Source organism: Cheilinus undulatus, linkage group 9 (assembly GCF_018320785.1).
Source record: "Cheilinus undulatus linkage group 9, ASM1832078v1, whole genome shotgun sequence".
Classification (NCBI taxonomy): domain Eukaryota; kingdom Metazoa; phylum Chordata; class Actinopteri; order Labriformes; family Labridae; genus Cheilinus; species Cheilinus undulatus.
This window is the reverse complement of record NC_054873.1, coordinates 22,909,862-22,932,536: the sequence shown is the minus strand read 5'-3', so window position 1 is coordinate 22,932,536 and position 22,675 is coordinate 22,909,862. Positions and strand designations below refer to the sequence as shown.

General features: G+C 40.3%; 1 protein-coding gene and 1 non-coding gene across 2 annotated transcripts in view; both read right to left on the bottom strand.

Moving 5' to 3' along the window:
- megf11 (multiple EGF-like-domains 11) overlaps positions 1 to 22,675 on the bottom strand; it is a 131,973-nt gene that overhangs the window by 5,089 nt on the left and 104,209 nt on the right. The window contains exons 14-24 of the mRNA XM_041794645.1: positions 19,090 to 19,253; positions 18,870 to 18,972; positions 13,606 to 13,752; positions 10,464 to 10,598; positions 8,027 to 8,155; positions 7,317 to 7,445; positions 6,594 to 6,722; positions 6,309 to 6,437; positions 5,968 to 6,204; positions 3,516 to 3,685; positions 3,363 to 3,426 (exon numbers count right to left, since the gene is read on the bottom strand). Coding sequence (XP_041650579.1) covers positions 3,363 to 3,426; positions 3,516 to 3,685; positions 5,968 to 6,204; positions 6,309 to 6,437; positions 6,594 to 6,722; positions 7,317 to 7,445; positions 8,027 to 8,155; positions 10,464 to 10,598; positions 13,606 to 13,752; positions 18,870 to 18,972; positions 19,090 to 19,253 — 1,536 coding nt within the window. The remainder of the gene's footprint in view (positions 1 to 3,362; positions 3,427 to 3,515; positions 3,686 to 5,967; positions 6,205 to 6,308; positions 6,438 to 6,593; positions 6,723 to 7,316; positions 7,446 to 8,026; positions 8,156 to 10,463; positions 10,599 to 13,605; positions 13,753 to 18,869; positions 18,973 to 19,089; positions 19,254 to 22,675) is intronic.
- Positions 11,516 to 11,680, bottom strand: LOC121515810. The gene has a single exon (XR_005992401.1). It is a non-coding gene; the product is annotated as a U1 spliceosomal RNA (small nuclear RNA).

Here is a 22,675-nt window from a genome sequence, read left to right as displayed (position 1 = left end):
AACTTTAAAATCAGGTATTTTAAAGATGAAACCAATGATGTTTAAAGTTTTGCATGTCTAAAAGTAAGCTATAAGTTATCCAGTCACATACTCTTTTAGTTTGCACCACCACAAAGCAACAAAGAATGCTGCATTCACCTGAAATGACTTATATGTCTTATTTCCCACTTTATCCTTAGGGGCCAACAACCCTGAGATTTCCCCCACAACACAAACAAAAGTTTCTGTAGATTTCACTGCTACTTTGATAATGCTCGAATACTCTTTCTATCATATTTGAAAGAATGACAAAGGTTTGTGTAGGCCAGACAATTGGCACTGGCAGGCCAACATTTGGGAATTGCTGCTGTATAAAAATATTTTATACTCATTTGAAAACACGTAGTATAATGCAGTGGTAATCAGATATGGACATTTTAAGTGTGATTTATTGTGGAGCAGTAACACCTGTTTCTCCTGTCAAGACATATCTTACTTAAGAATGTTATGGAAGTAATATACAATACTGTATACTGAACTCACATTTTAAATTTTGTGTAACTTGCTTTGGGAATGAAGTAAACATTGCTGATATACACAAACACAAAGTGCCATTGGACAAAGTGGCAAATAAAAGAACTGGGAATACATTTTTTTCAAAGATTTATTTTTGGACAGTGGATAGAGTTGGAAACAGGGAAGAGAGCGGGGAGACACATGCAGGAAATAGTGCCACGGGCCAGATTTGAACCCGGGTCGCCTGTGTATATGGTGTACGCCTTAACCACTTGACTACCGGCACCCAGGGAATATATTTTCAAAAAGTATCTACCCAACTAGGTAGAAAAAGTACACAACTATTTTTCTCAAGTAAAAGCATAATTACTCTAACCTGACACACATCAGACATCCATCTGGGAAAGCCTCAATAGGAAATGTTTGAGAAAAGGCAGAGGATTTGAAAAAAAGCTCGGAGGGTGATTAGATGAACATTCTGTCTGTCACATCTCTATGGGCCAATCAGAGCAACAAAACACGTGACATAGCCGCTATCAAGCTGTGTGTGTGCAGCTACTGAGGAATAACGTGAAACATGGCGACTATAGACATGTAAGTACTTGACTTTTGTCATTTTTGAAAAGAAAACAACTCACTGCTGTTCTTTGTTCTTCTTTTAACAAAGAAATGTTGTCAAGTTCTGATAAAACTGGTGCTTTAGCATCATCCACGCTAATCTCTTCCTCCATAACTGCACCAGCTCTTGCTACTGCTTGTTAACATCACGACTCTGCTGCGCCTGAAAGTACTGCCCCTGATCGCTGATTGGGCCCGGTTAGAAAGTGACAGGACCAAACGGTTCAGATGGGAGCTTTGCAAGATGGATTTGCCAGTGAAAAACAAGGAAAAGGGTGTATCCATCTGCTTTGCAAGGTTACAATTACTCTGGTAAAAATTCACTTGAGTAGAAGTAAAAGTACTTTGTTAAATCTATTCAAGTACAAGTAAACAAGCAGTGTCTATGTAGGTCCACACTACATAAAGTTAAACCATACTTTTAAAATATTTTACAACATAACAGAGCTGTAGAAACTCTTGAAAATCTGTGGCAAGGTGGGTCTCTTATGGCAAGAAAAAAGTAGAGAGTCAACCATTGAAAGGTAATGCACACTAATGCACTCTTTGTTCTTTAGGAACGCTTTAGGTCCCATGTGGGAACTCTAACTTAGTGGATAACTTCAATTGTGGTGCAAATGTGCCTCATATCAAAAACAACAACGATCCACCACTGCACATCAAAACACAACTAAACATATCAAAACACTCTGCCCAAGTGCATGATGGGGAACTCCGCCCACACATTCCCCCAGGTTTCAAATCGTAGTGGACAGAGCTTAGATCAGTTATTGTTCTATTCTTCTATTCTAATTATTTATATCTTGTATCCTTTTTAAAACCAAAACAGATACATTACTTACAGTGTGTGCCTGCAAAGACAAGAACTACTCAGACTAAAACCATTCCTGCTGTAAAAATCAGCATTTTGGCAGCCACCCTCTAGTAGACACTTGAGGAACTACAGTTTTTTTGAATATCTGTATTGGCTCATTTTTCAAACATCTCAATTCAAGGTTCAAAATGCAAAAATAATCCTTTAATACTTGTAAAGAAAGAAAATTCAACAAGTAAAATCTAGCTTAAAAAAAGATAAACACACTTGCTACGACTTAAGCTTTTCCACTGTAGGTTGGGATGAGTCAATAGTTCAGTTTATATCATTTTAGTAAAGGCAAAGTTTGCACAGTTTAAAGAAATTTTCCCCGAAGGCATCAGAAATCATGGGTTATAGGGTTAAGTCTCACTCTCTAAGAAAATGGATGTAATTCTAGATATGCTCTTTTGTGTTGTTCTACTGTTCAGGTTTTAGTTTTATTTATTTCAGTTTTTGTTTTAATGTTTGCATGTTGTTTTTAATTAATATTTTATGTTTTTTACACCTTCCTGTCCAAGGACCACATATACAAATTAGCTTTATAGCATTACTCTGACTCAACAGTTGTGATGTATCAATTAGCTTAAACAAAATGAAATGAAACGAAACGAAACTAAACTAAACTGAACTAAAGCAACGACAAAAACAGCTCAAGATTAGGAAATAACTGTCCCAGTTTTTATCTTAGCAGCAGAAAGCATTTGGTTGAGCCATCTCCTGCAATATGGGGGTGTTGGAGAATTCCCACTTCATATTACAGATGTTTTGGCAGCATTTGTGTCTGCTTTTTTGGTGTAAGGAAAGGTTTTTCTCCTGTCGAACAGTCAAATACAGCCAAACTACATTCCAGCTTAAATTTTGTGTACAGTCATTCTTAACAGCGTGTCGTTCTGTTGACTCATAAATTAAGAAAGAGATCTACTTTAAAACTTATAAAAAAATGTTACAAGTCATGTATCTTACCTTCCTGTCCTGCTACGATTTTTAAAAAGAGAAAGATTTAGGCTTTTATGAGTTATATTTCTGTCACGCTTAATTCTCTATAATTCACAGCCTGAGAGTGCAGTAACTGACCTAATGATAGCCATCATAGAGTAATGTGCCACATGGGGAAGTGAAAGGAGACTAATGAGCCCGTAGTGACCCCCTTTTCACCTCTGCATGGCTGCTTCCCCTGTCCCCCCTGCATATCTGATCACAATCAGAGCAAAGGTTATGTCTAACAAGAAACCCCGGGTTCATCTTCATTCACAGCAGTGTGCCTGTGTCAGGGCTGCTGCCTATATAAGCTTTGAACTAACGATACATGTCTTTGCCCTTGAATCCAAAATTCTTTAAAGTCCTAAGAAAGGAAAATATTTTGTATGATATGGTGAGAGAGAAGGACACTCACCTATGTCATTGAGGTTGCAGTAGGCTCTCCACTCTGAGCCATTTCTGTTTTTCAGGGTGCTCGACTGTGGAAGAAAAATAGCACAGCTTGATGTTGGATTCAGACTGTTGAATATGATTTTTTATGCATAAAGATGTGAGGAGTATTCCTTACTTTGAGGGTCAGAGTGCCGTCCAGGTTGCTGGAGATGGTTGAGACCACGTTACACTGGGCCACAGTGTGGTAACTGGGGTTGGAGAAGCACTGACCACTGCTGCTGCTGGTGCCTGCACTCTGATTCACCTCTGTAGCACTGGACCTCATGGCTACAGTGCTGCCACACTCTAGGGGTTTAAAACAATTTTTAGTTGGTCTACAATTTGCTTTCTAGCTTCACAGACTCATTTTTGCAGGCATGGCCTATTTATTGTTTATGATAAGAAGAGCAGTGAGGATGGTGAGCAGACAAGCAGACAGCACTGTGTACTGAACATACATAGCTTTTGGAGAGCATCAGTCTGTTAACAGACAGCTACAGTCTGCCCCTCTTTACACTTATTCGTTGGTAAACTGAGAAGCATTAGAACAGATAATCAGTTGAAGTGTTTGCTTCTTTTTCCTCCACCTGTGTATAATTGTACAAGGATCTCTCATCCTTACTCATCCCCACTGCACTATTTCACCTAGTGCACATGGAGTGAAGCATAGATAGTGAGGATTTTATAAGACTTTTCATTCAGGAAATGTGACCGGGACAGCGAGTCTTTGTACAGTGGGTCTGCACTGAGGGAAGATGTTTGGAAATTCTAAAGAGAAAAAATGGCAAAACCTCTAAAATCTAGGTCAAAATACAAATATTCTGCTATGTCTGACAGGATCTCTTTGACTCCCGAAGAGCTAGACCTGGCATGGCCAGGACCCAAAGGGACGGGTTGGGATCTTGGCCTGACTCAGTTCCAGGCAGCGTGCCATGTCAGGTCAGTCTCAGGCTCAGAAAGAGAATCTAACCTCTACACAGAAGTGCAAAATCTGCAGTTCCTCAAGTGTCCACTTAAGGCTGGCTATAGAGGCTGACTTTGTTTGTTTCCTGGTTGAGCTGAAGTTATTTTGCATCAGTGTTTTCCAGGGGTGGAAGGTAACTAAAATTACATTTACTCAAATGACTGTAAATGAGTAGCTTTTTGGGGTACTTGTACTTTTTTGAGAACATTCCAGAGTCAGTAATTTTTCTTTTAATGAAGTAAGTTCTAACCAGAGTAACTGTACTTTTACTTGAGTAAAATACTTTTTCTACCTCTTTTGACTAAACAGTAGCACATATTAAGATAATGATTCCACGTCATATCTCAAAACATCTGTTGTAGGCAGCAAAACCTACAGTGTTGATATATCAAGGTTAAACAATTATGAGTTGAATTTAACTCCTGAAGTGTAACTTTAACTCCATTCTTAGTGAAATGGTCTTCAGTGTTGGAGTTATTTGACAAATCCAACACATATAAACATTCTGCAAAGTGTTCAGTTGTGTTTGGATGTTGTCTGTCTACAGTGATCCCAGCAAGGTTCTTTTGGTCATGTTTATAGTGGACTGTGGTATTGTTATACTAGACACATTTGCACCATGGGTTAAGTTATCTACCCGATTAGAATCCCTGCCTGTGACTTTGGGTGTTCCTAAAGGGTGCATTGTGCATTTTTATTCATCAGTATGAATTGCTTTCCTGTGAGGCTGACTCTCTGCTTTGGTCTTGCCAGAGGAGGCCCACCTTGCCACAATTTGCAAACAGTTATTATTGTAAAATATCTAACATTTAAAAATTGCAGTTTAACTATATGTAGTGTGGACTAAATTATAAACTTATAAAGTGTTACATTTAACTCTCTATATGAGTTATATTCTTTAAATGACACTATCAATTTTGCTGTGTATTTTGCTTTATTAAAGAGGTGTTACTTTCCCTGAATGAACTGGTTGGAGGTCTATTCTCTTGTCATTCTTTCCAATAAGGAAAGATCATATTTTATTGTAGAACTCAGTAGCTCTTCAGTACAGTAAAAGTAAACTTTTAATAAAATATTTTTTATTTTTACTTGAGTAGATTTATAGACCAGTACTTTAACTTGTTCTGGCTTGTTGCAAATTGGATAAAAACCTCTTAAGTGGCCAAATATCTGACATTGCCAAAGCTTTGTCCAGTATTTTCTACAGAATATGGCTTTGAAAAACATTTACTTATAACATTTATTAAAATCACTCTTTATATATACTGATCTTAAATCAAATACAAGAGTGAAAAAGCTTTTTTATTATTAAAGAGTAGTCCAATCAGTGTAACTAATTTAGTTTTACTGTCTTAGAGACAAAGTCAAGTCAAAATATATCATGTGGTCTCCTGAATTTAAATATTTCTGGGTGCTTTATTCATGTTTTACCCCCACATTTTTCATGATTAATATGTGTGCGAGGATAAAGGAAAGTTATCGTTAAAGATCAAGATAAGACAATTGGTACTATTTTTTGAGAAACTGCAACCCATAGTTGTTAGTTGTTTTTGCTTCAGAAATTCCTCCTCACCTTTTTGTGATTGTACTGTTGTTGACAAGCTCATATTTTAAGTAGACTCACCAGACAGGGAGTAGTCTGTGTTGGTGATGTGCATGGCCTGTGTGTAGGACACACTGGGCTGGATCTCATGGCCTTTGTCTCTCTGTCTTTGTCTGTACCACACAAACAGACTCAGCATGGCCATGATGATGAGGAGTAGGAAGATGATGCCCATGACGGCCCCTGCGGACTGACGCTCCGAGCCTCGGGCTGGGCTAATCTTTGTGTACGGGTTGAGCTCCTCCATCATCAGAGCTGCTACAGAGAACACACACAGAGTGGGATTGTTTAAACACCATGTACACACCTGTAATGGAGTGATGATATAGAAGAGAGCTTTGATCATCCCGATCACCTCTCACCTTGATCGCAGCGGATGCCTTTATATCCGGGGCTGCAGTAACATGTTCCGGTCACATAGTCGCAGGTAGCATTGTTCAGGCACTCACACAGCTGTTGGCAGCCGTATCCAAATGTACCAGCAGGACACTCTGCATGGGAGAGAGGTGCATTACTACATCCATCAAAATTAAAGCACTTAGAGAGTGGGAGCCAAAGTGTTTATACAACACACACACTCACACACACACCACACTCATTGACAGGGTAATTTTGTTTAAAGCTAAAATGTGCCGGGCCTACTCAACTCTGCTCACAGCTCGTCCCAATGAAGCCTGTTCGACAAGCACACTGGCCACTGTTGTGGTCACAGTCTGCACCGTTCTGGCAGCGGCACACTTCAGCGCAGTCCCTGCCGTAGAAGCCTGAAGGACAACCTGGGACAGAGATGTATAAAATGTTGAGAAAGGAGGGGGGAGACAACATAAAGAGTCAAGGTTATAAAGCAGGGGAACAGGAAAATCAATATCATTCAATGTCTCTGCAGCATACTCAATAAGGGACAATGTGGATGAATGGAAATGAAACGTTTCCTGCTTCAGCAGAAAATCTGGTTATGGTCTCAAAAGAACCGAGGTGGAAATACTGAACACTGAAACTGGGAATAGTGAGATTTTATGTGTGAAAAAGCTGCTATAACAAATGCCATTTTCATGCAAAAGAGCATGACACCACAAAAAGGACTGAGTAAACCCCTCGGGGTGAAAGATAATGGAATTCAAATTGGTGGACTGATGTTTGATGAACTGCAGTATCCCTGGGTGAATGACTGGAATGTATAATAAGCAAATTAATGAAGTGACCATTAGTGTTATTTGGATGTTGCTCCATCTAAAAAAAACTGAGAATGAAAAGCTAATAACACCCAGTTGTCTCTAAAAAACATATCTGCTGCCCATTGTCTGCTGGAATTCAGCTGGACTGCCAGTAGATGTCACTGTGTGTCTGCTAACCAGAGGGAAGAGACTCACGCTGTGTGCAGTAGAGTCCAGTCCAACCAGGGCTGCACCTGCACTCCCCATCGTAGGCACTGCACTGAGCTCCGTTGTGACAGTTACACGAGTTGAGACAATCAGGGCCCCAGTGCCCCGAGGGACAGGCTGCAGACGCCAGAGACACAAACTCATTGTCATACACCCTCAAACATATAATGTATGACATGCATGCAAACATGGAGCACAGAAAACACAATTTTGAGGTTAAATATCCCCTATATGTGGAAAGAGTCTTCTGTATCTTTATAAAGATTCCAGCATAAAATCCTGCAAGATCTTTACCTAAAAAAGCTTGTTTTCTGTAATTTATGAGCAGACATTTGTGCTGACTGAATAACCCAAACAATAGCAGAGTTAATGTTACATCCATTTGATCTTAAGTTAATGCAATAAAGAAACCGCACATCAATTTCCCATAGCAGGATGGCTCAAAGCTCCTCTAATGATCTTTGGCCTACAGCGCCGTAAATCAAAGAGCATAATGTATTACAACAATCATTTTAGCAAGCTATCTGTTTTAAATACACTGAAGCTAGGGGTGAGTATTGGAATGTGTAGGGTCATGAAAATGATTAATGTGTATGAAGGTAAGAGTGAGGGAGAAATTAAGGGTGGAGACAGACAATGAAAGGGGAAAATGAGAGAAATACGAGAACTTAACATGTGATAAAGGAGGAAAGATTTACCCTGAGAGCAATCCTCTCCTATCCAACCAGGGAAGCACTGACAGGAGCCGTCAATGGGGTTGCAGGTGCCGTTGTTGGTACAGAGGCAGATTTCAGCACAGGCCCTCCCAAACCTGCCGCTAGGGCAGACTGCAAACCCAAAAAAACAAATCATTATTTTAAAAAAACAACCCTCATCTGCATATTTTCACTTGCATGCAAAGATGAGTGAAATCCATTAACATTATGACACCAAACTTGGACACATTAGTGCGAGTACACTCATACAAACAAACTTGTTTTTGTGAGAGGTTGTGTAAACACATCCCTCTAATGGATGATATTGTTCTATTTGAGTGGACATGAAGTGATCTGTTTCAACAAAAGGAGGAGTCAATCACTGCCTCCAGTGGCACAACTGCCCCATTTCTACTCACAAGAGTGGAATGAGTGATGTGCCACAGAATTAAAATAGACCATGTACACAGACCACTGTATACATTTTTTATGAAATTAATATTTAAATGCTCTCTGGCACTCTTCAATAAAAGATGTCATTTCCAATGAAACCTCCATTGTGTTTTCTTGTTGGGCTGCGAGACAAATTGAACCAAGGTGTTTCTAAGCACCAGGATCAGGGAGCTCCAGCAGCAGCAGATACATCAAAGGCCTCACATAAAGAGAATAGCCCAGCGTCAGAAATATCAGATAAGGCTGCTGGCTGTGAAAGAGATGGGTCTGACTCATTTTCATGTGGGATGATTTTAATGATTACATTTCAACTGGCTTTCCCCTCTTCTTGAGAGCTCTTTCAAGCTCCTTGAAGCAGGTTGTCATTAGGCCACGAGGTTGGCTCCCCCATACTGCTGCTTCTGGGGATTCAAGCCTCAGCACACCGGGAGAGCTTCATTAAGCCGGGACTTTTTGTGCTGGACAGAGGACAAGTGAGGACGCCAACAGGGCTCAACAAGAGGAGAATGTTCATGTTGTTGGCCACCTTTGTCCCCTGCGGCCCAACGCCTGCTCAACAGTAATTATAGTCTGACAAATTAGGACTGGCTTCCCTTTTTTTCCCTTTTTCCTCTGCCTTCAGCTAGCCTATTAAACTTTTATTTTGTAAGACATTGCTCAAAGCCATGAAAGAGAATTCAAAAATTCCCCTCTGTGTTTTGGTAATTTATTTAAAAAAAGGTAAATTATTAGAAGTAAAATCTACAGTTCACTAGTATGTCTTCCTCGACATAGTGTGGGAGCTTCTGCAACCACTGACAAGACTAATACGGTCCCACAACTACCACACATGGGTAGATTTTTCCCCACTACTGAAGGAGAAGGAGACAAAAGACTTTGATACGTAGAAATGTACCTTGTTGACACCCAAAATTAAATATAGTTGAGAACTGACATGCCCTTTAAGACATTTATATACTTTCAAGGTTTTACACAGACTTGGTACAGGACAGTAAAACTTGCTTTGTCCTGACTATACACCTCATTCTTTTTTTCAAAGTAAAGCATTTGTGATATTGTCAACAATAATTGTATAACTTTATCATCAAAATATTTATTCATGTAAAATGTACATTGCCTACGAAAATTCAAACAGATGTTTTAAAGTCTCTCCTGGTTTCTAAAAGTGAAAACATCCATATCAAACACATCCCAGCCTGAAACAAGGATCTGTAAAGAAGAATCACACAGGCTACAAACTTTTTTTTTTGTCGGCAAAGATCTTCCTGTGTGATTCAAACACCATCTTTGAAGCAAAGCACAAAGAGAAAGTTTCCCTGGGTCTGCCTTCAAATTAAATTTAACAAGAGGAAAAGGTATGCTCATGTGTTGCGCCTTTGTCTATTTGTAAAAAAAGGAACGACACGCAGCTCTCTATATGGAGGAGGAGGAACACCAACATTTACATGACATATTCTTTGTGGTAGAAAAGTTGGTCGCAGCAATATTTCAGATCCTGTTGAAGGTTCATTTTTGCTGTTTGGTCTGGAGTGCACAGATTACGGCCATTATTCAAAATTTCAGGGCTGAGATGCCAGTGGGAGAGGCAGCAGGTCATCAGTTGATCCTATTAGAGCACAGCAAGACTGCACAGGTCTAAATATACAGGTGTCCTCTAAAAATGCTGCCACAGGAGTTCAATGAATATAAATCCATCCTAGGGTATTATGAGATACTGAAAGTATCAGCTTAAAATTAGTTTTTGATACAGTTTAAAATTGCCCTAGCGCTTTGCAATTATCTTCTTACCTTTCAATTAAAAACAGATTTTATTTCCTCATAATCTAAACACTGTCTTTCTATCTGGGCGAGGCATAATGTTAGAAAGTTTTCAGCAGTGGAGTATGCTTACCATTTCCAGTAGTAATGACTTAAACTTCATAGTGAATGAGTCTTACAGTAAGGGGAACTGCATGAAAAGGTCAAAAAGACCCAGAAGGCTACTTGCCTTGGTTGCACAGTGAGCCAGAGAAGCCGGACAGGCACTCACAGTGGCCCGTGACGTGATGGCAAGGCCCGGTGCTGTGCACACACTGCGGACACGACTGGCTGCAGCGGTGCCCGTAGAACCCCGGGGAACAGACTGGAGAGCAGGATTGGGAAAGGAGAGGAAACCATTTGACAGTGTTGGATGTAGAGGTGTTTGATAATGGCAAAATGATAATCATGGTTATCTTAATCGAGAGATCAAGGTTATCAAACAAGATTTCTCACTGATTTTACATCTATATCAAATGCCTTCCTTTAAAATGTAAACATTTTGTGTAAAAAAAATATACATTATATGTACAACTATGTACAAAATGAATACTATAAATACATGATTTTAAATACAAGTCTCAGACATGACAGTAACTGCATTCAAATAGATGAACCAAGCTTTATAATAAGGGTGAAAAATTGAAAGCCAAGAATGGCTTTACTGCAAAGAGACAAAGATTTCAACTGGAAATACATATATAAACGGGTCAATGTGAAAAAGACCAATACTGAGTAAACAAAGAGGTTGTAGAGCACTAAAATAATCTATAAATAAAAATATATACAAAAGCATATAAAGTGGACTGGGTTGAAAAGGTGTATCAGTGCGAAAAAGGTAAAAGTGAAAGCAGTAACTTTTGAGTGGTCATCAGAGTGACTCTGTGACTGTTGAGAGGTCGTCACAGTAACTCTGTGACTGTTGAGTGGCCATCAGAGTGACTCTGTGACTGTTGAGTGGTCATTAGAGTGACTCTGTGACTGTTGAGTGGTCATTAGAGTAACTCTGTGACTGTTGAGTGGTCATCAGAGTGACTCTGTGACTGTTGAGTGGTCATCAGAGTAACTCTGTGCCTGTTGAGTGGTCATTAGAGTAACTCTGTAACTGTTGAGTGGTCATCAGAGTGACTCTGTGACTGTTGAGTGGTCATCAGAGTGACTCTGTGACTGCTGAGTGGTCATCAGAGTGACTCTTTGAGTGTGGGGTGGTCATCAGAGCAACTCTGACTGCTGAGTGATCATCAAGGTAGAGCACGGGCGCAGTCCTCCACTATCAGAAATTATGCAGTCAAGATTCCCACATTCTGGATATTCACACAGGTCAGCCCAGGTCGCAGTGCAATAGGTGGTCCTCACCATGTGTAAACCGTCTTTCTGATCATGGTGTCTCCCCTACCAGGCATGTATAAGGATAATAAAATATTGCCCAATGATGGTCTAATCACATTTACCTTGTTTTCATGATCACTGGAAGCCATAATTGTAGTTGAAATTTAAAAAAAAAATCAATTGATTGCCCAGCACTAGTTGAAAGGCACAAGAGGTATATAATAATAAAACAGGGCATGACAAGAGTGATCAATGGTAGTACAGTAAAAATCATGGTTGGAAGAATTAAAACTGCAGAGACAGCAGTGGGAGGGAGAAAGCAGAAAAGTCAGACTTTATTGTAATCACCTCCATTTCATGTGCTGCCAGAGAGTGAATAGTAAAATAGTTGGGAGAATTATGAAATCCGTTTTATGTAGAGGCTGGAGAGCAGCTTGATGATCTATAAATGTCAGGAAAGACACAATGGAGCATTAGTAATGTGTGTTTTATGGAAAAAATGGGGACCGTAAAGAGATATCCAAGGTGGTAGAAAGGTAATTATACTAATATTTTACAGAAAGAGCATGATCTGTGCAACACTGATAGGAGATTCCACCTTAAATAAAAACACATTGTATACTCTAGCAAGGGGAGCGCCTTTGAAAACAAAGATATGCTTCTATTTTCATAGCAGTGATTTGGGATGATTCCTACTTAAATATCACAGCTCTCAGGGGAGAAATCAGGTATTTCCAACAGAAGAACCCTGGGAGGACAGACAAAAACAGCCTTGGCTGTTATTGGCATCCATGCAATGTTAAGTTTACCCAACTGGCTTTGAATGATAAAAAGCAGCAGGTGTGATACACCTTTATGAGCCTCTGGAGAAGCATAATCCTCTAATTAAAGTTTCCACATAAAGGAAAAACAGCAAAACTGGAATTATGAGGTTTTCAGCAGATGAGAACATAACCTGTGTACACATTGAATTAGGAGGAGTAATGATTCTCTCTCTCACAAAGAGGGCTTGTTTAAGGTTCTCAGCTCTCTCCCTCAAATTGATGTTTACACGTTTGTGACTTTGAATTTCACTTCCAATCAGTGAGCTCATCACTCGAGAGCGGCCGCAGACAGACCCCATTCAGAAAGCAGAGCTCGCACTCCCTCTGATGAGCCTCGGGCGAGGACTGTGAACCTCCCACTGCGAGTTGGCTGTTGAGGACGGGCTAGAGGGGCTGAGGGGCATGCGTGTGAGAGTGTGTGTCTGAGCAGGCTGCTGTAGGGGTACAGACACTGTGATTAAGTGATAGCAGTGATGAAGGGTTCATACTCCAACAGTTTTGACCGACAACTGAGTGCTTCCCCTCTCAGCCTGCACAACCCTTCAACAAATCTTCAAAGATCAAAGCAAGGTCAACACTGTGATGGGGCTCCAGCACACTTCTGCATCTGCTGTCTTTTTAAAAGGGTTTGGACAAATGATGCTTTTACACATTCAAGACACTAGTGAAAATTTCCCTCAGGTGAGCTGCATGTGAGATGAGCAATGGTTGATTTTTTTTCACTCTATACCTGGAATTTTTCCAGACAGCCCTTTGGTAAAATTTCTGTACAATTTGGGTGAGCCGATGCATGAATGTAATAGGAAAGATTCAGGAAAATTTATCACACAACCACTGTGCAACCAGCTTTTCATTCATGTAGTGAAGCTGCCTCCTACTTTTTTGCTTTCAAGTTATGCAAGTAGTGATATTTCCAGCCTTGATATGAAGACATAAAACCATCATTATAGCATCATTCTGCTTTGTCCTTTTTATGTCATGTCCTTCCTCCTGAGATCCATGCCCCTCCCTTCCTACAGGGAAAGTTTTCACTGTGAGGTGCATACATGAACAGGCAAGTCATGAAGATTTCAGCAGCAGCCTGTACTGAAATTTTCTAGAAATTTTCATGAGTAAATGTGAAAAAGGGATTAGGAAGAGGGATTTGTAAGAGACAGAAGATGGAAGAGAAAGGCTCACTTCTTTTGCAGGATGTCCCTCTGTATCCAGGAGCACACACGCATGTGCCATCCTCTGGAGAGCAGGAGCCTCCGTTTTGACAGGAGCAGCTGACTGAACAGTTTGGTCCCCAGAAGCCTTGTGGACACACGTTATCACAGTGGATTCCTGCAGAAACAGAGCAATGACCAATATTCAGTGACTGCATACTCAAAGGCAAAGCCTAGTGATGCAGTGATGTACTGGTTGAACATTAGTATCAGCTGATATCTGCTCTGTTGCCAAACATCAGGCCTTCAGCATGTTTATCTATTGTGTCATTAATTTGATCCTGGCAAGTTAGTATGCATTACTGCTGACCCAGGGAAGAGGAAGTCTTTGATTAGACAAACTGACTTATTTTCATAATCAAACATGAAAGAAAATGTTTGAAATTTGCGAGTCTCTGTCATCTCCAAAATTCTAAAGATACACAGTGGCAAGAAAAAGTATGTGAACCTTTTGAAATTATCTAGTTTTTTGCATGCTTTGGTCATCAAATGTGATCTGATCTGCATCTAAGTCACAAGTGTAGCCAAACACAATGTGCTTCACCTAACACACAAATAGAAATAATATTTCATGTCTTTACTGATCACAGCCATTAAACATTCACAGTGATGCTGGAAAAAATAAGTGAGCCCTTGGGCATATGACTCCACAAAGAGGTAACTGGAGTCAGGAGTTAGCACATCTGAAGTCCAATCTATTAAGAGAGATTTGAGCAGGTGTAGAGCTACTGTGACTTATAGAAACACTCAAACATTTTGAGTTTGCTCTTCACAAGAAGCATCTGCTGATGTGAGCCATGCCTCGAGAAGTTTGCCGAGGAGTACCTTGACACTCCTGGGAAAATGTTTTGTGGACTGATGAAACTAAGATTAAACTGCTTAAGAAAAGCAGCACTAAATATGGTGTAAAAAAGGTACCGCATATCAACATGAGAACACCATCCCCACGGTGAAGTACAGTGGAGGGAGCATCATGAATTGGGACTGCTTTTCTTCCTCAGAGCCTGGGCCGCTTGCCATCATTGAGGGAAAAATGAATTCCCAAGTTTATCAAGGTATCCTCCAGGATAATGTCAGGGTGATGCAGCAGGACAATTGCCCTAAAAATCGAAGTGATTCTACCACAGCATGTCTTCAAAAAAGAAAATCCATCTTTAGGAGCGCCCCAGTCAAAGCCCAGACCTTAATCTAATACAGATTCTATGGAATGACCTCAAGAGAGTCATTCACACCAGACAGCCTAAGAATATGGATTTGACAAAGCAGTTCTGTAAGGAAGAATGGTCCAAAATTCCTCCTGAACGTTGTGCAGGTCTGATCAGCAGCTATCCGAAACAATTGGTTGAAGTTATTGCTGCCAAAGGAGGTTCAACCAGTTCTTAAATCCAGAGTTCACTTTCTCTTTCTTACTATGTTTAATAGCTGTATTCAATAAAGACTTTTTTTTAAGATTTATTTTTGGGCCTTTTCATGCCTTTATTAGATAGTGGAAGGACAATGGATAGACTTGGAAACAGGGAAGAGAGTGGGGAGAGACATGTGGTAAAGGGCCACAGGCCGGATTCAAACCCAGGCCTGTGTGCATGGGTAGCGCCTTGAACCACTCGACCATCTGCACGCCCCCATCAATAAAGACTTTTAACATTAAAATTGTTTGTGTGGTATTAGGTTAAGCACATTGTGTTTGCCAACACTTGTGACTTAGATGCAGAACAGATCACATTTGATGACCAATAAAGAACATTTCAAAGGGATCACATAATTTTTTCTTGCCATTGTACAGCTTTGAGACATGTTCAAGTGAAACTGGGACACTTCAAGAGGAAGAAGTCCTAACAACAATTTAAATAGGTTGTTTTGAGATGATGTTCCATCACAACCAAGAACTCCAAATGGGGGGCAGGCAGTGATTTCTGCATCGAGAATTTGCTATCAAAATGCAAATGTTTATGATGTTTATGGCTGTGCAAACTGTTTAGATTGGGAACAAAGAATCTTGGGCTACTTTTTGAGTCATCAAAGTAATGAAAAAGTCAGGTGAGAAATTTAAAAAATTCATGGAGAAACAGCGGCAGAGATGGATAATAAACCTGTGTTTTAAGTGAGGAGGAGCAGAGTCAGACATTGCTCACATATGGTCTGTTTCCTCCAAGCAGTCCAATTTGGTTCAGCACAATTTGTCAAGGTAAACCCTGATTTTACTTGTGTTTCACAGCCAATGTCTGTCTAGCCTTTGCTTTATGCGATTGGAAATTCATAAATATTGGGATCATTTGGCTCAGCTCCAGTAATAGGAGCCTGTATTTTTGCCCCCAAAGGGCTCCTCATGTCATGGCTTTTTAAAAGTTTTAATAAATAAGGAAAATGTTTCTCAAACAAGCTGGCTTGTTGGACCAGATTGTTCATAAATGACATATTATAACTCAGCTGCTTACCCCACAAAGTTTATTTGCTTTAAATTATATAAGCATTTCCATTAAATGGATATTTATGACAAAACACGGGGGGAAAACGGTTAAAAGGATGCAGCTAACCTCTTAGCACAGAAACGACGAAGTTATGAACATAAGTACTGGGATAGACAAAAGGCTAAATATAATTTTAAACACAGTTATTAGCCCTGATTTCCACAAGGCAAAGACTGAAATATTGTAAACATCTTGCACTCTTTAAGAGGCTGAAAGTGTGTACAATGGCAGATCCCTGTGGATTGGTGGAGGGTTATTTACCCAGTGTGAATGCTCAATTGATTTAAGTCCTAAATGAAGAAGCTGCAGTTTGGAAAGTTTTTTTTCCAGTTCAGCAATCTTTTCTGACTCAGTTTCTCCTTATAAAATGTATTTTATTTTTGATCAGACGGAGGCTTCCTGCCAGTGCTCTGTGTTGATTAACAGGGTTGAGTCTCCAGAGGGGCCCAGCTTGTCTCCCATTCTCTTTCAGCAGAGTTTGTGTAGAGCACAGAGCCCAGAAGGTACTACTTAGGCTAAAACAGTGCAGAAATGTCGCTGTATGTTTGGCATCGGTCCAACTAAACATGTATCAAACAGAGAGTAGATGCAAGACACTCAGTGTGCACATTAACACACATTGTGTTTTCTCTCAGCCATGCATTCAAAACTACAGTACACATTAACATGTGCTGTGCATATACTGCAAACACACACAGTCACATTCTCACACACAAACTCTGTAACCTCTTGAGCAGCAGCCCTTAGTTTGAAGCCTCATTTTAAATTTCCTTTGAGTGAGAATATCTAAGAATGGTGCGGCCATTAAAGCAGAACAGGAGCCGTACCTTTGAATTAAACCTGGACTAAACTCTGGGGACTAATGTTATACAGTAATCAGGCCGCCTTAGGGCTGGAATGGAGGTGTAAAGGAGAGGAAATGTTAGTGCTGATGAGGAGGGGGCATGGTAGCAGTGATTTAGTCAGAAGCCAAGCCATGGACTTCAAAAGGAGGGCAAGGCTTGTGCGAGCGTGTTTGAGGTTCTGCTAGGCCAGGAAGAAAAAGCCCTGCGACTGCCTTTACTGTCAGAAAATGAATGCGGACAGAGCATCACATTTCTCAGTCTAATGGTGACAAACAGAAGGGGCTTTGGGTGCCTAGTGAGCACAGAGAAGAAAGAGTGAGAGAAGCCTGAGCTGAAGTCTCTTCAAAGGAAGCTTTTCGCTGAGAAGTGCCAGAGGTCTCACTATCCAATTTGTTCAGAGCCAGCCAAGCAAAGCAAACCACTCTCTCTCTCTGCATGTAAACACACACTCACATTACCTGCTCTATGACATGAGACCTCTTCAGAAATGAAAAGGTGAAGGCTTCTTTAACAGAGACGAGCATCAAGTGTGTGGTCACATCTCTTCTTTTTTCTACATCTTTGTTGGCTGATGTCAGGCTTACGACAGTTCAGCAACAACAGTGTGGGTCAAAGCCACTTACACATACTCCTAGAGTCAAGCTTCTTGACAGTTTAAGCAAAACCCAAACAAGTTGAGAGCAAAGTAGGATGCCATAAAAACTCTGGAGCTAGCATGCTCAGTGATGTGACAGTGTTTACAGCAAAAAATAGCTCCAATATTTCTGTAAATAAACATTTTGTTCCATCCTCGACTCCCTCTTGCAATAAATCCCACATCTCCAGCTCTCTAGGTGCTCCTTCCTTCAGAGAGCGCATTGATAAGCCCCTACGAGTCGAGTTTGTGTGTGTGTGTTTGTCTGGCCCAGTGGGCTGCACGTTGCCCCCAGCCCTGCACCCCTGTGACTCAATTACGGCTGACAGATGGTCCCGACCTGTGCAGGATTCAGAGCATGAGAGGCCCGTTTTGCCGCCTCCGTTCTTGCAGATAATAAAACCCACATTGTTTCCCAGAATAAATGCCCTGAGCTCAGGAGGCTGAGTGGAGTGGGCTGCTGAGAGCCCACAGGCTTGACCTTTCCTGCTGAAATCTATTCCCTCCCTGACTGCACCTCTCTACCCCGGCTCAGAGACCAGGTCCTCAGATAGCCCCCGCCTCTATTTGACATTCAGATGCGGCACTTCATTTTTGGAGCATAATGATCCCCACCCTTGCTGTGACATTCACACTTTCCCACCTTCACGTCTTTCCCTGTAAGCAAATGTTTGGAATGACAAGAAACAAAATGCAAACATATGTTCGAGTTAAAACTAAGAATCTGACTCTAGAGATGAGAGTTCAATCAGGGAGTCTATATGAATAAAACTGAGTCCCTGATGAATCAATTCAGCAGTTAGTTCAGTCAGATTTTACAACAACCTGGAACCTAAAGTAATCACTGGAGCCAAAATAAAAACATCATAGGCTGCATTTAAGACTCATGAGAACATCTCAGGCTGATGATTTGATACTGTCTCCAAATATTTATCTTGTGGCTCACATTGGGCATTGTGTATAACCAGTAATTGGTGCAATATAAGCATGATTGCATACCAGCATCCAATGTGTTAGCCAAGAGAATTCATTTAGACACATTTCTCATTCACGCACCCCAGCGGCTCAGTAGCAAAACAAATTGAACATTTAATTAACAAAACACTGCTTAGACATTTTGTAAACACACTGTAAAACGCCAACCTCAATTGCCCCAGCATATTTCCCTGTTTTGGAAAAAAAGAACGTCTGACTAACAATTGATGTCTCCAATTTCAAGCTGCGGATAAAGAAATACAGCATAGTTCAAAGGGGTTGCTTCCCTCCCTGATGGGGTGTCAGTACTGACCTGTCCAGCCGGGGTAGCAGCGGCAGTAGCCACTCACAGGGTCGCAGCCATCAGCGTGGCTGCAGTCACAGCGCTCACGACACTCCAGCCCATAGTTGCCATCCTGACAATGATTAAAAAAAATAAAACAGTTTTAAAACTTAACACATCAGCTCCATCAGTTGTTCAAGACCCATAAAATTCTTTGGTTCACCCGCTTAGGTCATAAAAACAGTCTTACAGGGCAGGATTCGTCACAGTGCTCTCCTCTCCACCCCGGAGAACATGTACAGGTACCGTCCACAGGGTCACATGCAGCCCCATTTGCACACAGACATGTCTGATTACAGCCCAGACCCCATGTGCCACTGGAGCAGAGAATGGAGCAGTCCACACCCTGCCAGCCTGAAAATATAGAGCACAGAGACACCAGGGTCTCAATATTGAATTTTCCATAAGCTCATTATTCTATTCCACCCCAATAAGAGTGTGATATGTTTGTAAATAATAACCCTCTATATAACTCTGGGTAGATCGGGATATGGTCATCTTACAAAGAACTCAGAGGATGTCAGCATCTGTCTGCTACTCGATCAGTTGGTCCTCCACTGTGATCCAGGTCCATATATATTTTTTCAACTATCATTTTCACCATGTGTATGTTAGCCAGGGTGCAACAAAACTATACCACAAATACAACTGTGCACTTGGTTTCACCAAAGTCCCGCCTTGACCCACATATTCCTAACCTTCTCACTAGCAAACACAATGATTAAATTGTAAATTTAAATGTATGAGAAAATAAAATAATATTAGTAAAAGAATAAACAATAAAAATTTAAAATCCATTAAGAACAAAAGAAAATTAAATTTTTTGATCATGGAAAGACACTTTAGTACGGGTTCTTTGCAGATGACGTCACACAGCAGCAGCGAACTCCCCTTGGGGGGCAAGACGTGATTTATGCATACAGAAACGAACCAAAAAGGACATGTTTTGAGCTGTTTACAACTATGCCATACGTTCAAAGAGTAAAAATAAAAACACCTTTTATTCTTATGCAACTTTTACATCACAATATTTGTGAAATACTGTTTTATTGTTATTGTGGTATTATCTCACATTGTGAATTAAAAGAAAGCCTCTGTCCAAACCCTAGAAGTGGTGTCCTGTACTAACAAGTGGTTCTTTAACTTTTTCATTTAGTGCCATTAAAGTCAATAATTTCTGTGTTTATCAAATGCCTACAAAGTCAGAATCTGAAAAATAAGTCATTTATACTGTTTCCAGGGAAACACAAAGTTGTGGTGCTCAGAGTGCTGGAGAACCCCCTAAGATCAGATACAAATAATACCATTAGCTCTAAAACTACTAAAACAAATTCCAGTTACAGACATACATAGATATAGCATAATAGTGTTTTTGTTCATAAGACCTTCTGAAGAGTGATACAGCTTGCAGCAGATCAGGGTTTTTCCATATCTGTGCATAAACTAAGGTGTTAAGAGGTTTCAACAGAATCAAAGATGTCTGATCATTCTGCCAGTTGGAGCTAAACAAACAGCAACACCAAACAAAAGTCAATGGCAGAAAAAGCTGTTTGGCATTGGCAGAGAAGATCTGGCAAATTTTTCATGAGTGGAATCCACATACTCAGCTCTGCTGCTCATCCCACAAATGCATGTTCCTTACAAATGTGGTACCATTTAAAAGGAAAATAAGCGGGCTTTCCAACGGTGTAAGATTTATTGCCAAGAAGCATTGTTACAACAAAGAAATAATTTACCAAACACAAATTTCCTTACTTTTAAGCTAAGTTTAAATGTTTTGGCCATTTTTTCTAGGAATAACTTATGACAAAGTGGATCTTCTGCACAAATCAATTTGCCACAATATATGCTTCCCAGCTTGGCAACTCACTTGTCTTAAATCAAGAATCTCTTTAAAAAACTGCACTCTATTTAGTAAGTCCTCATTAAATTCATGTTTTTAACATAAAACAGAAAAAACTGTTAAAAAGTAGTGGTGCAGTCAATAAAAAACCCAAAATTCAGTATCTCATTAAATTAGAATAGTGTAAAAAAGTTCAATATCGAAGACTCATGGTGTCACACTTTAATCAGCTAATTAACTCAGGTTTTCTGAGTTTTTAAATGGTCTCTTAGTCTGGATCAGTAGTCTGCACAATCATGGGGAAGACTGCTGACCTGATAGATGCCCAGAAGACAACCATTGACCTCCTCCACAACATGGGTAAGCCACAAAAGGTTACTGCTAAAGAAGCTGGCTCTTCAGCGTGTGTATCTCAGAATATTAATAGGAAGTTGAGTGGAAGGAAAAAGTGTGGTAAAATAAGATGCACAAGCAACATGGATAACTGCATGCCAATAGAGAAACCAATAGAGAATCTCTGGGCTGTTGTCAAAAAGAAGATAAAAGAACCCAAGAGGACCAAAAACACAGAAGCACTTAACGCCGCCATCAAAGCAACCTGGGCTGCTATGACACCTCAGCAGTGCCACAGAGTGATCGCCTTGCTGCATTGCTGCAGTAATTCATGCAAAAGGAGCCCCGATCAAGTATTAAGTGCTGTACATTTTCATACTCTTCAGAGGTACAACATTTATGTGTTAAAATACTTTTGGATTTTCATTACCTGTAAGCAATTATCATCAAAATTAAAAGAAATAAACACCTGAAAGAGATCAGTCTGTGTTGATGAATCTTTATAATTTATGAGTTTCATTTTTTCAAACAACTGAAATAAATAAACTCTTCCATTGTATTTCATTTTACTGAGATGCACCTTTATATCTGCATGTCAGTCACCTTTACTGCTCTGTTGATTACCAACTATAAACTAGAGCCTGACCGATATGGGATTTTTGGGGCTGATGCTGATACCGATATTGGGGGCTAAAAAAAAGCCGATATCTGATATACTGGAGGATAACCGATATATCGGCCGATATATGAAATAAGAACATTGCTATACACAGGATATATACTGTTCATGAACACAAATGTTGACATGTGAATTAACAGTTGCATTTATCATTGTTTATTTCACAAAGATGCAACTTAGATGACGATAAAACGCTGTATAATAGTCTTATGTTGTGATTGTGGACCATATTAGACAGGAAAATGATAAATGGAGAGCCATATTTACATCGTTGTGGCAAATATGCACATAGAATATGTTTACAATGGTTTTTTTTTATAACCGGTTTAGCATTTCTATAAAGAAACTCCATTCACTTGTACAGAATGCTTTTATTTTGAATAGTTCCTGACAAACTTCCACTTTACACTGAATCAAGTCACTTTTAGGGGGTTTTATTGAGGTAAAACTTATGTAGAAGGACAGGGCTTTGAGAGCAGGGAGATGCAGCTAACACGCAGAAAACTTGCACCCTGTGTGAAAGCCGCACCGGCAGGACCAGAGTTGACACGCACAGCACACGCAAGCAGCAAAACCCACTCCCAGTCTGAAACGGGCAGCTGAGTGAGTCTGGCTGCAGCAGGGACTGGTGCGGACTGGGCTGCCTGTGAGTGCTTAGGGACGGGGAGGGGGCCACGGCAGCACCCGCTGCTCAATGAGAAGAGCAACAACGATACATGCTTTTAACGTCTCCAAAACTATTCAGTAACATCAGAAAAAGTCACTAGATTTGTCGCTAATTGCTTTTTTTGAAAAAAGAGTCGCTAGAGGGGTCTAAAAACTCATTAAATATAGCAACAAAATCGCTAAGTTGGCAACACTGAGTGGGGGAGAGCTGATGCTGCACTCGCTTATGTCTTGGGGCAGGCACTCGGGCTGAGT